At 40.2% G+C, this 13,198-nt stretch overlaps 1 protein-coding gene across 1 annotated transcript; it reads left to right on the forward strand.

The window, feature by feature from the left end:
• Positions 1-3,677: 3,677 nt before the first annotated feature.
• On the forward strand, positions 3,678-6,904 carry LOC306823075 (potassium channel subfamily K member 15-like; the record flags this gene model as incomplete). Its single annotated transcript, XM_079342441.1, has 2 exons — positions 3,678-4,113; positions 5,943-6,904. The coding sequence occupies exons 1-2, from the start codon at positions 3,831-3,833 to the stop codon at positions 6,902-6,904; spliced, it is 1,245 nt and encodes a 414-aa protein (XP_079198567.1). The 5' UTR covers positions 3,678-3,830.
• Between the last annotated feature and the right edge of the window lie 6,294 nt (positions 6,905-13,198).

A 13,198-nucleotide genomic window follows, 5' to 3' on the forward strand; every position in this document is an offset into this window, starting at 1 on the left:
TCTCTCTACCTCCCCCTCCATAGGTAACTTGGGGTTTTGTTTGAGACTTTGGTCTTCGCTTGGAAGTAAAGGGTTTAGCTAATTTGGTTAATTAAGAATTATTTAAACTTTAACCTTGTGTGTCTCCCATCTTTTGTAGTAACCTCCTGAGCTGGGTCATCAGAATCATGACTTGATCATGATGCTATTGATTATGAAACAGAATTCAAAAAGACTTTGGCCTTTATGACACAAACTAAACAGGGCTTTTACCCTGAAGGATCATCAAAATCATTTTCATCTTCTTTGTTGTCACTTGCTGTTATCAGAGAGAAGATAACATCATGTTTGCAGCACTTTTGCCCCTCCTCTTCTTTGGGTACGGCACTTGGACAGATGAATGTCTCGACTCCAGTCGGTGCACATCCTGCTCTTAATGTCTTCCTGTTCAAGATAAAGGGATGCATGAGCCGACATGTAGAGCAGAGGGAGATATGAGATGAGTAAACCAGATAATGGAGCAGCTTTATTTCATGGCGAGAGTTGTAAAACCAAAGGATCCTCACTTTAAAAAAGGTCACTTGTCATTAGCAGTTGTACCACAATAGCTATTTGTCACTCTAGAAACTTCTTCTGGCGGTTATTTTACTCTACAAATGGTAACACATTTACAATAGGTTTTGATGTTAAATATGAGTGATGCATCCTTGGTGTGCTCTCATTGAAGGGACCCTGGTGAGACAATTATCTCTCAGGGACTCCTCTCAAAAGCAGGTAAGTGCTCTTATTGCCAGTGGAGAGAATCAAGACCATTATCACCACATCTGCAATAGATTCATGTGCTTACGACGGCAGGATAAGGTTATATGCTTTTCCTGAAAGAAAAAAAACCACAGCTTGGAGATGGCCATATGTTCTATATGGAAGAGAGGTAATAAATGAGACCCTAATGACAGATCTCAGGCTCTTTATGGCCTCGTTTAGTGCATGAATAAGCCCCACAAATTGACCCCCCCTCCCCTCCATCCCTGAAATAGATGAAAACTTCATGAGGGATATATATAGAAATAACTTTTAGCATGGAACTGCAGCAGACAGCTTATTTTCTGGTTTCAGTGCTGTGAACCCAATTAGCATGACACTGATCAAAAACCCAGCAGTTGCCAGTGAAACCACAGAGAGGCTCCCTCTGAGCTGCTGCACTGATACACACAAATCATGCGGCTGTATCTGTCTCCTGCTCACTCTGCGTATTGAACTTAGTTAATGACGAAGGCCTGCTGGATCACTCAGCGACTAAGTGCGCTTGATAAAGGTCAGCGCTGCCAGCGGCTAATGCTTCATCGCTCAGAGTAATACTTTAGCTGAGCGTATTGTGAATACTCCGCACATGAACGCTTCACAGGGCAAAATAATCAAGAGAGTAGAGTCTGGAAAGGCCAGCTGTTTCTGTTGTGCTTTTCTGTGGCTGCCACAGACACAACACACACAGACGCACACTTGTGTATTTCAGACCTCTCCAAACACATGGTTGAGTGATTAACTGCCAGGAGAATCAGTCCAAGAACTTTGGTGCATAAACACTTCACATGATGTTTAAAAGGGTGAGTAACAGAAATTGATAGTTTAAAAGAACCAACATGGTTTATTTTGCAGTGGCCTTAGTCTCCAATAATACACTGTAAACTTGGAGTCAGAGGCCTTCAAACTTTCCAGTTTACAAACCCAGCTTTGCGTTTCAAAATTCCTTGTTTAGATTTTTTTTGTCTTAACCCCATCATGAAATGTAGGAATGATGACAGTCTCTGCGATAATGATATCAAGACAAAATACCAAGAATATGAAAAGTTCATTTACAGATTATGGGAAAAAAATGCCGTAAGAGATTTTTGTTTAGCACTTTACCTCTCCTTTATCCAACATCTGTTTTACTGCAAAAAAACAAATACAGCCTCGGCCAACCTCATAGCCACACGGCTTTGGTGTTAGTGATACAAATACATGTGTTTTATGAAAATGTTTAAAACAGAGTTATCTGCTTTTGCAATCAAGCTCTTCATATGATATCAAGACTAGATGTTTAACAAAGAGTGAGGCCTGCTCTTTTGTAAAGCATCGAGCATCTTTACATATAAGATTGATTGATTGATCCTTTTAGACCAGCATGCATGTCTGTGCACACATACACATACACATGCACATAAACAACATACATAAACGACACAATTAGCTAACAACATATAGGCTATTGTTTTAAAGAGTAGTCCCTCCCCTACCTATAACATGCTGACTGGGGCTCCTTTAAACAGCTGGAATTACGCCCATTTGAAGATTGTTGAAACTGAAGCCTGTTCTCTTACTGCATATGAAAGCATAACGCCTACAAATGACCTGAACTGTATGTTGTTGTTTTTTTAATTTAAAAGGGACAGTGCATATTAATGAACATATAAATGTAAAAATGCCAGAATTAGCCAAGAGCTACTTTCCATCTGCAGTCCCTGGCAGGTCAGAAGAAAAAAACACATTACATTACAATGACACCAACACAATAAGAAATACAAAAAAGATTTACAACACGATAGAAGAACTGGACAACTGACATGCACCAATGACAGTAGCAAAGAACACTGATAAGACACATAAAAGCTTCAATTTAAAATGAGTGCTGACAGATCTGGTTTCTTTTCAGCCACTTTTTCAGATTGACTTTAAAGGTACTAAACGTGGTACAGTCTCTTATTGGAGCTGGGATCTCATTCCAGACCTCAGTACCTTTGACTGATAACACCTAATTACTAAAGGTTGTGTTTCTATGTGGTACTGCACAGTCACCTCTAGTGAGGGCTCTGGTTATTCTCCCACTGGTGCTGGATCTGAACATAATGAACTCACCCAAAGGACTTCTTTATGTAAAAGGGACAATGCACATACATTTACAAGAGCAACAAAGTCACACATGAAATGTAAATGTGCCAGATTTCATGCATAAATTTCCTCTGCAGTCCCTGGCAGGTTGATGAAGAAAACGCTAGAAAGCAAACACTAATATACAGTACAAAAACATAGACACAAGAGCACACAAGTTTAAAGAATAATAGAACACAAGTGTTAGTTAAAACATAACACATGGAAACAATTGATAAAACAGCACACATACATAAGATCAAAAGTGCAACATATAGCACATTCAAATACACGATCACTTAAAGAAAGAAAAAGAGCATACAGTAAGCACATGCAGGCGAGGAGTATATGCTTAATTTATTTTTTGCCTCCGAGCCCAATGTTGACGCTCCAAAAACAAACTAAACTTATAATAGTATGGGAAAAAAAGACTTCTGACTTTTATTATTATATATTTTTTTTTTAGTGGCCCTTATCCTCTTCCATACTATTATAAGTTCAGACACCAATTCCTTGATTTTGTCCCAGGCTTGAGCCGACGCCTAATGGTCAGTTGAAGAACTGCAGTGTCAACAATGACCCTGGAGAAATGAAGAAATTAAGCAATTATCGAGCGGAAATCGGGGAGATAGCAGAAGATGCCATGAAGAACATTCAAACATGGATCGAAGTTAAACGAGGCCCCATGCGCACCTAAGTAGGCTAAACTGTGGAAAGTCAATGCAACATGCAGCTTGAGTCACTTGTAAGTGTTATGCTTGATGACGGACTACAGTTTCAACAATCATCAAATGGGCGTAATTCTAGCTGTTGAAAGGGGCCCCAGTCAACACGTTAGGTGACTGCAGATTAATTGAGTTCATGGGCACACACCGGGGTCCTCGTGCGTCCCTCGAACCAACAGCACCTTCTCTCCGCCTCGCGCGCTCTCCGGAGTTGAGAGGATGAAGACGCAGAACATCAGGACCCTCTCTTTGATCCTCTCCATGGTTTTTTACCTGCTCATTGGGGCCGCCGTCTTTGATGCTCTGGAGTCTGACAGTGAGAGTTCAAAGAGCAAGGCGCTGGAGCAGAAGCTGAACGAGCTGAAGAAAAAGTACGAGTTTACAGACGAAGATTACGAGACGATCGAGAGAGTGGTCCTTCTCTTCGAGCCGCACCGAGCCGGGAGGCAGTGGAAGTTCACCGGATCTTTTTATTTTGCCACTACTGTGATCACCACAATCGGCAAGTAGCTGAAAGACCTATTTCATTCGGGCACGCCACAGTTAATGCGTCACGCGCAAGTGGGTGTTTATGGCGCTCCTCTGTTAAAAGAGGGATCCTATCACATGGAACCAAACATTGGAGTGCACTGTAGGTGGAACAGGTGGAAATTCAATATGCATTGAACAAAGTCTCAGAACCAAACTTTGCAACTTTAGGATTCGATGCATTTAAACTGGTTTAAAGGACAACATATTACATTTTGCAACTTAAACTGATTTTACAGCCAAGCTGCTGCGCTTGACAACGATCAAACATATCTATACAACAAACAAGAAATATGGACAACAGTAACAAACATTAAAGAAAACGTCCTATGCAGTATACCTAATTGTTCAGCTATATCCATATTTATATTTGTGTATGTATGTATGTATGTATGTACACGAGCTGTTAAGTCAAAATATCTAAAAATATGCTTTCATATTAAACCACACTATCAAACATTGTGCCACAGTCTTGGTGGAGGATTTAAACTTTGAACATAATGTAGGCCTAATAGTTACAAAATATTACCCAGACATAAAGTTAGCATGGATATAGATAGGAGTTAGTACAGCATCATTTTGGACAGGAAAGATTTTGCAGGATTTTACAACATTTTCCGTTAAGATGGACTATACAGAGTAAGCATTAAAGGAAAAAAAGAAAAAAAGAATAGTGGTTTGTTAACTCTTTGCAAACTATAAGGTCTTTATGCAAATAATACTGTCATGCATGGTCATGATGCACATTCACTCAGGTAAGGTAAGGCAAGGCAAGGCAAGTTTATTTATTTATTTAGCGCTGTTCAGACACTACAATGCATTACATTACAGACAATACATTAAAACAAAGCTTTAGGAAAGAGTGCAACAGAAATTAAGAAAACAGTGCAAAAGTAAGACATCATCAAAAGACAGAAGAATGTAAAAGTACTCGATAAGGTAACACCTTTTAAAAACTATTAATTTGTTGGTATAAGGCAGAAAGTATATTTCTAATTGAAAGCCAGAGTGAATAATAAAGTTTTAAGGCCTGATTTAAAGGAGCTGAGTGTGGCAGCAGTCCTCAGGTGTTACTAAAAGCTGCTTCACCTTGTTTGCTTCTGACTCTGGGAACTCTGAGTAAACCTCTTCCTGAGGACCTGAGCGGTCTGGATGTTTTATATTCTACTAGTAGATCTGACATCTATTTAAGGCCAAGACCATTCAATGCTTTATAGACCAGTAGTAAGATTTTGAAGTCAATCCTCTGACACACAGGCAGCCAGTGCAGTGATTGAAGCACAGGTGTAATGTGCTCCACCCTCTTTGTGTTGGTGAGGACCCAGGTGTTCTAACTTACTTTGTCTGGTTAAAAAAAAAAGAACAACTTTTCACAGTATGCAAAACATAATGAAAGCAGCTGTAATGTTTTAAGCCTGAGTAAAGGGAATTGGCTTTATGTTCAAAAGATGGACTTCTTACAGCTAAGTTGTGCAGTATGCAGTCTATTTGCTGACTTTGTTTAAAGATTATCTTATCACAGTGATCAGTTTCCTATTGTACAGAGCCATTTGATTTAATGAACGATATCAATATGTGAATGAGAACAACTATTACTTCAGCTGAATGCATAATTCTTTTCCTCTAAGCAATGTTTGAGAGCTTGTTGTTGCAACTCAGAACAAGAGCTGAAACTTAACTGAAGTGAACAATTTAGTAGTGCAGTGAGCAGAACAGTTGTAGCCTTGACAACTTTGACTGTCTTGCAACATGAAGCAAAAGTCCTTGACATTTTGTGACTTGTAATGTACTGTGGCTTTGTAGGTTATGGCCACGCTGCTCCACGCACTGATGCCGGCAAGACTTTCTGTATGTTCTACGCTGTCTTAGGCATTCCTTTGACACTCGTCATGTTCCAGAGCTTGGGCGAGAGAATCAACACTTTAGTCCGCTACCTACTCAGCAGAGCCAAGCGGGGCCTGGGCTTACAGGTTACAGAGGTGTCAATGGGAAACATGGTCCTGTTGGGTCTGCTGTCATGTGTGAGCACCCTGTGCATTGGAGCTGCAGCTTTTTCCCACTTTGAGGACTGGACCTTCTTTAATGCCTACTACTACTGCTTCATTACACTCACCACCATTGGCTTTGGCGATTTTGTTGCCTTGCAGAAGAAAGACGCTCTCCAGAAGCGACCCCACTATGTGGCTTTTAGCTTCATGTACATTTTGATTGGGCTGACGGTCATTGGAGCATTTCTGAACCTGGTGGTCCTGAGGTTTCTTACTGTAAGCACTGAAGAGCCTGATGTAAAACCTGAGGCTGGGGGACAGGCGCAGGGAACGCAGCCTGAGGACACACAGGTCAATAAAGAGGTGATAGTGGCTGTAGCAGAAACCACTGACATTGGCTATAGAGGCAGCAAAGATGGACATAGCAGCCTGAATAACATGAGTCTTCCCATGGAGGGAGGCTCCAGCTCCATGAATCTCCTTCCCTCTCCCATAGAGGAGCAAAGACTTGTTTTAGCTGAGCACTCTGAACCCAGCAGACTCAGGTTCTTATATTCCTGTTACATGTGCTGTGACACTGACATGGACAACAGCCCCATTCAGCCTCACTGTGATGAGGAGGGCGGCCACAGTAACCCTGTGTTTTACAGCTCCATCTCCTACAGGGTGGACCAGGCCTCCTGCAGCTCCTGCACCGGGTCGACACAGGCTTCCCCTTGCAGTGCTGTTCTGTGTCTTGGACACAACAATCATCAAAAGAGGAGGAAATCACTATAATGCAGTGAACATGTGACTAGTGCTTAAGTGGCCTTTGTTTTAACTTTTTCTTTTTGTCCTGAATAAAACCCTCAGATTTTGTACTTGGTGGAGCAAATTGCCCTGTGCTTTTGTAATCATGAATGTAGCAGTGAATGCTATTAAAAACATTTAAAATGTCATTTTAATCCTTTACCGTTTTTTTATGTATTTTTCTACACAGTAAACTTTGTAGTGTCTATAAATCATAAATCAAGTGTGTTAGAGAAGACAAAGTGACTAGTTGTTGGGGGTCGATTGATATTTAAGGTGTCTTTTCATAGAAATGCAGTCAGAATGGTTATTTCTCTATTTTATCCTCATGTTGCAGTTATGTACAGCAGTGGTTCTGTTTGGTCAAAACTGTTATTTCCCAGACCACATCCTCTGTGATGAACAATAGTGTCAACAAAGACATGTTTAAAATGTTGAGAATTTGTAAATAGTCTGCTTGTTGTGTGGTTTTCATACAGGGCTACAAATGCAAATGCTTTTTTTTTTTTTAAATGAACTCAGATTCTAGTCTTTTATGGCACATTTGATGAGTTAAACAATTTCACGATCATTTGTGTTCTCTCTTTCTTTTAATGGGCTTCCTAAAGTCGAACAACCTAACCCTAACAATCTAATGATAAGGAATTCTTCACACCTGTTGCTTTAATTTTGCCTGTTTGTCTTTTGATCTGTTTATTGTGATTGCCTTGGTTTTAGTAAATGGAATTTGTAAAAAAAAGAAAAGAAAAAAAGAACAGTTTTAAACTTTAGGGATATGCCTTTAAAACTCGTATTACATAGGCTATGTAGTAATCGTCCTTTGTTTACCCTAAATGTCAGCCTTTTTTCAGCATGCTGACAAACTGTAAAAAACACATGATGTTTTTTGTAGCATTCTACTTTTGATGTTGCATGAGAAATCTCAAACAATTACTGGGTCACTTGGCCTTATTCATTAAATGATCAACTGAGAAAGAAAAAAAGAAAGAAAGGCTTCAGGAGTGCAGTTCTCAGGCTAATTTTGAATCAGAAAAGATGCCTCATTTGGGAATCCATTGATCATTATTGTTTGTATTTAAGGTGAACTTTGACCTCCAGCTGGAGGACTACTAGAGCTCTTGCATAATATTACAATGAATTACACCGGTGGTAACAAGCTGTGACTTGCAACCTGTTGTTCCTCTTTTTGACACTAGGGAGCAGCATTGTTCTATGTAACAGTCACATAGAACAATGTCATAGGAAGCTTGCCACGTAAGTAAACGGTCAATAAATTGAATCTGTAACATCACAGAAGAGGGAACTTAACTGTTTTAAGAGCTTAACTCATTTGTGGCATCATTGTGTTTGGGGAACGTGAACACGTCAGTAAGTATCTTACTTTATATGATGATGTATGCTGTGACAGAGATACCTTTTGTTGTTATAATTCTGTATTAATAGGTGTTGGAGCACTTGATGAGTTAGCCTTAGCTTCTCTGTCAGCATACAGATGTGTATTAGTCTACAGCATTAACAAGAGAAACGAATATCAGAAATGTTACATTAAGGTATGTAGGTGATAGAAGTGGTAAAAGCCCAAATTTGCATGATTACCATATTAATATATGGACTGGGCTTTACTTCATCTCGTTGCAATGCCCCTAATATCTGTGCCTGTTCAAAAACTCCTGGCTTAAAAGTAATGCAAACTTCTGAGTTTGATGACTGAGCATTAGCACAGTAGAGAGGTCGAAATGATAGTATGAAGAGCAGTTTCACTCAGACCCAAAGAGCTTAATAGGAAGATTTTCATGCAGAACTGTGGTTAAGAGCATCACCCAGACTGAACCTTTTCCAAGCATCTGGTGTGGCCTATAGAGTGGGAATCTATTCAGAAGTGTCCTATAAGGGTAATAAGAAAGGTTATGCTATACTCTATGTTCATAGTAAATGGATGTTATTACTGGCTGTTATCTGCAGGTGGTGGTGGTGATCTATTTTGACCACCCATATACTGAGTGCACAGCACGTCATGCAAGTACAGTTCTCATGCATTCATTCAAGCATACTCATATTCACATCTGTTAACATGTATCAAACCACATGTATGATAGTAAGATGGGATGTTTTTAATCTTTGCATGTACCTTGATAACCTCTGTTAGGGTAACTGAACACTCTGGTGTCTGTAAGAGAGATAATCAATGCAAATCTATGAACCTGTAATCCTAAATGTTAATACCATCTCTACAATGCCTGATCAATCTGATTACAAATACAAAAGTAACCTTCAATTCAGCACGCTGTTTATTGATTATAGAGCTGAATTCTGTTTCCAGTGCACACGTGCTAATCCTCCGTTGTACCAGTTGTTTCAAAGCAGTTAGAGCAGGTGAATCGTATGTTATATTGTTGGATATTTCTCTTTGTAAACAAACACTGTCAATTCATTAATGTCCTGTGTCTAAAGGGTCTTTTTATACTGTACGTGCAGTTACATTGGTTGGGAGTTTGAGATTTAATCAGAAAAATGAGCCCTCGGTTCACACAGAGTGCAGCTCTTCTGTTTCTAAAGGATAAACAGCTTTAACATGGCAGAAATATGGGCAGCAGGTTCATAATAGCAGCTGCATGCAAATAAGGTGTTTATGGTTGTACAAAGGAACCAAACCAGTAGTGGTTGCCATGTTTTGATCATGGGAGAATATGTTTGCCTGTGTACTCTGTATTCAGAGTCTTTCAGTGGGAGCTCGGAGATTATGAGCTGTTTTCTTGGATGCACATCAGAATGCAAAAGCCAGCCTCTGTGGCTCACAGTGAAGAAAGATTAAGGAACTAAAAACAAGTGTCATGTTTATCAGATAGATTAAATAAATTGAAATTAGGATTCACTTGGAGAGCATTGAGAAAACAGACATTAATAGAGGTTCACTGGTGGGGTAATTGCTCATTAGTTTTAATTTCCAGCCAATTTGCTGCTCGTGTTGAGCAGTTTGAAAAGGCTGTTTTTACTCGCTGGTTGTCTCCTCCAATCAGACGCTTTGACACACTGTGTCTGTTTGACATTTTGTGTCAAAGAGGTCCCCCTGCTTGATTAATTGCAGTTTTAAATTAAGTCTTAAAGGACAGTTTGAATGACACCTTAATGAATGAGTCTACATATCTGCAATAATGATGTACAAATTTCACCAATCAAAAACTGACAATCAAACGAAACAACTTCAGTGAGTGTGTTTACTCTTCGAAAGATGACCTGAGCCTTCTTTCATCCCTGAGCTGTTTGGAAGTTTGTCTTTTTACTGGCAAATCATGACACTGTCAAAGTATCCCGTGTTTCATTTAGTTCAGCAAAATGTTGCACTGAATAAATGTCCCACTGCAGCAGAAGCCATTGCATCAATTGGCGGAGTCGTCGTCTCTCAACCAGAAGGACGAGGGTTCGATCTCCAGCTCCTCCAGCAACATGTCCGATGTGTCCTTGTGCAAGACACTTAATCCCATGGATGTATTTGTATGGGATTAGTCACATCTAATGGTCTCCCTACACCTCTAAAATCAGTGTGTAGGTATGACATGCGGTGTAAAAGCACTTTGATTTGTCAGAAGAAAAAAGCGTTATACAAGCTCAAGTCCATTTACAATTTACTATTTAGACACTGGTGGTATAGAATGCGAGAAGTGGTTTTCTGGGTCTGTTTCTGAACGCTGCTGAGCTGGAATTGAGGTGACTGGAGCGGAGGAGGGTCGCAGCGATCACACTTAAATGACCAACTGACTGCGGAAGAGAGAGAGAGAGAGTACATTTTAAAGTTTGACAGAAGAAGGATGATTGGTTGAGTGAGGTTGTGGCAGAATCTGGTTGGATTTTTACTTAAAGAGTAAAGGCCCATAATCAGCTGATCATCAGAGCAGGGAGAATGGGTACAAAGGGAGTGGTTAAGTTGGATGAAGAAAAATAAATGAACGTGTGAGAGAATATACAGTAATCAGCCTTCCTGCTTGAACGTTGTGTTTTCACAGCTGTATTGGTAAATTGTTCTGAGCCAATCGTGTACTTACACTTAAATTCATGGCGCCACTTTAGATAGTAATGGAACTGTAATTCTTGGTGCCAAACATCCTTACAGCAGTAACATTGTAATTATGATGAAAAAAACATTTAGATCAATGCATGTACACATTGTTTCAGCTGCGCATGGGGCTATAGACCCTTGTTTAAGAATTTAGCTCTAACTTATAAAGCGGCATTGGAGTCTTTCAGAAAAAATCATTTACATTGATTCAATCTGCCTTCTGAGGCAGAGGATGTGAAAATTATCAAGGTTGGCTCTTATCCATTTCCTCCTTAGTCGTACCATTTAACAGGACAACAGCCTCCCTGAGCACGCAGCTTCCTGTCCAAACAGTGTCTCAGAGATGGAGCGAGAGATGGCAGAGGGAGAGAGAGAGAGAGAGAGAGAGAGAGAGAGAAGAGGAAGTGTAGAGGGAGAGTTCTCGCTCTCCTTTGGTGAGTATATCTGCAGCCATGAAACGAGGCTGTGACCAGTGGCAGATTAATGTCCGTGTGAAAGTATCTTCATTGGGTCTGAGTGCTGCTCTGCTTGAGGACAGCATATAAAGAGTGAAGATGGAAGAAGTAAGGTGGGACCAAGTCAAAAGCTTCCTATGAAAGTGGAGGTTTGCAAGAGTCTGGGCAGCATAGAACAACATAGATGCTGAGTTTGGAGATCATTGTGTGAGGAGGACAGTTGTCTATTGTCCACACTCTGCGAAGAGTAGCTCACCAGTGTCGTACAGGTCACTCTTATCTGCTGTGCAGCAGGGCCACATTTTCCTCATTATGTGCAGCTTTAAATAGAACTTGAACAAATGTTTTCCCCTACTGTAAGTAAGACTGATTCAAAAGTTGCTGTTGGGGCAGAATTTGAATGACTGAGATAAGGCCACAAAGAAAAATTCAACACAATGGTCCTGGGAACGGGCTGGATAACAAATGCATCCTTTTTATTTTTAGATGTACTGCGCTGGAAGAGAGGAAAAGAGGACCCTCCTAAAGAATAGTTCCCATTGGAGATATAAAACCCAATTTATTCATGATTCTTCAGCTCGGAACTGTAAAAGATTGACAGCAGAGTGATTTGCCACATCTGTTAATCTTCCTAAATGAGCAAGTAGTCAGATCTTTGCTGCGGCCTCTGCACTAAATAATTCACAACACTGCACTTCACTTTTATTCCATTTCTTTTTTTTTTCTTCCTGTCAACTGTCAGGAGCCCAACCATTGCTACTGTATCACGAGACACTGCTGGGCTTTTTTTTTTTTTTCAAAGGAGTAATGCTCATTAGGAGCCGCCTTTTGGGGAGAAGTGATAACAGTTAAGAGAAGCAATGAGGGAATAGAGCATGTTTTTCACTTTTGAAGGCGTCATCCGGGACATTAATGTGATGCCTTGATTTTACTGATTTTACATTATGTACATATTTCTTTGACTATATATGAAGTCACAACCTATGGAAGTACTGGTTCATGTTCGTTGAAGATATCACAGAGGACCACAGCTTAACAGTATCTGTGATAATCCACTCTAATGAAATGTTTCCATCAGAACAATCGCTGCTGTTTATCGCCGATCCATTTGATACCTCCGACGCTGTATTCTTTTTTCTTTTTTAGATATAATGATTTTAATATTCCATTGACTGCATCTTTGCTGGTCTGCTGAGCGGGAAGCAGACATATCCATCAGAAGAGCTTCGCCTGGCATTCATCATCAAAGGTCTGCACAGGAAACAGACAGCTTTCCATTCATCTGCATCTGCTTGGTATGCCAACTGGGTGAACATCCACATCATCCTACCAACAGTGTTATTTCTGATTAGCATATAATGCATCAATTACTTCACTTTCACTAAACAGGAAAGCTACCACAAGTTTGTTTCCAAGGCAACTATGGAGAGTGCTGGCGGCAGGACTAAATTAGTTTGGCAGTGGAAGTTGGATTGTCATGTCAAGAGCCAAACATGGGGCAACAATTGTTGTCCATTTCAGCCTATCCTAAATGGACCTGTTAACAGGGTGTACTGAGGTTTGAACAGCTAAACTAAGGAATGGACACACACACACACACACACACACACACACACACGCACACACACACACACACACACACACGCGCGCACACACACACACACACACACACACACACACACACACATACACCAACTTTATTGGCCACTATCTTCATTATACTTAATGCACATATTGCTGTACCATACATCCATCCCACTTTGACAGTTTAAC

This window comes from Symphodus melops, assembly GCF_947650265.1.
Source record: "Symphodus melops genome assembly, chromosome: 4".
NCBI classification, from domain to species: domain Eukaryota; kingdom Metazoa; phylum Chordata; class Actinopteri; order Labriformes; family Labridae; genus Symphodus; species Symphodus melops.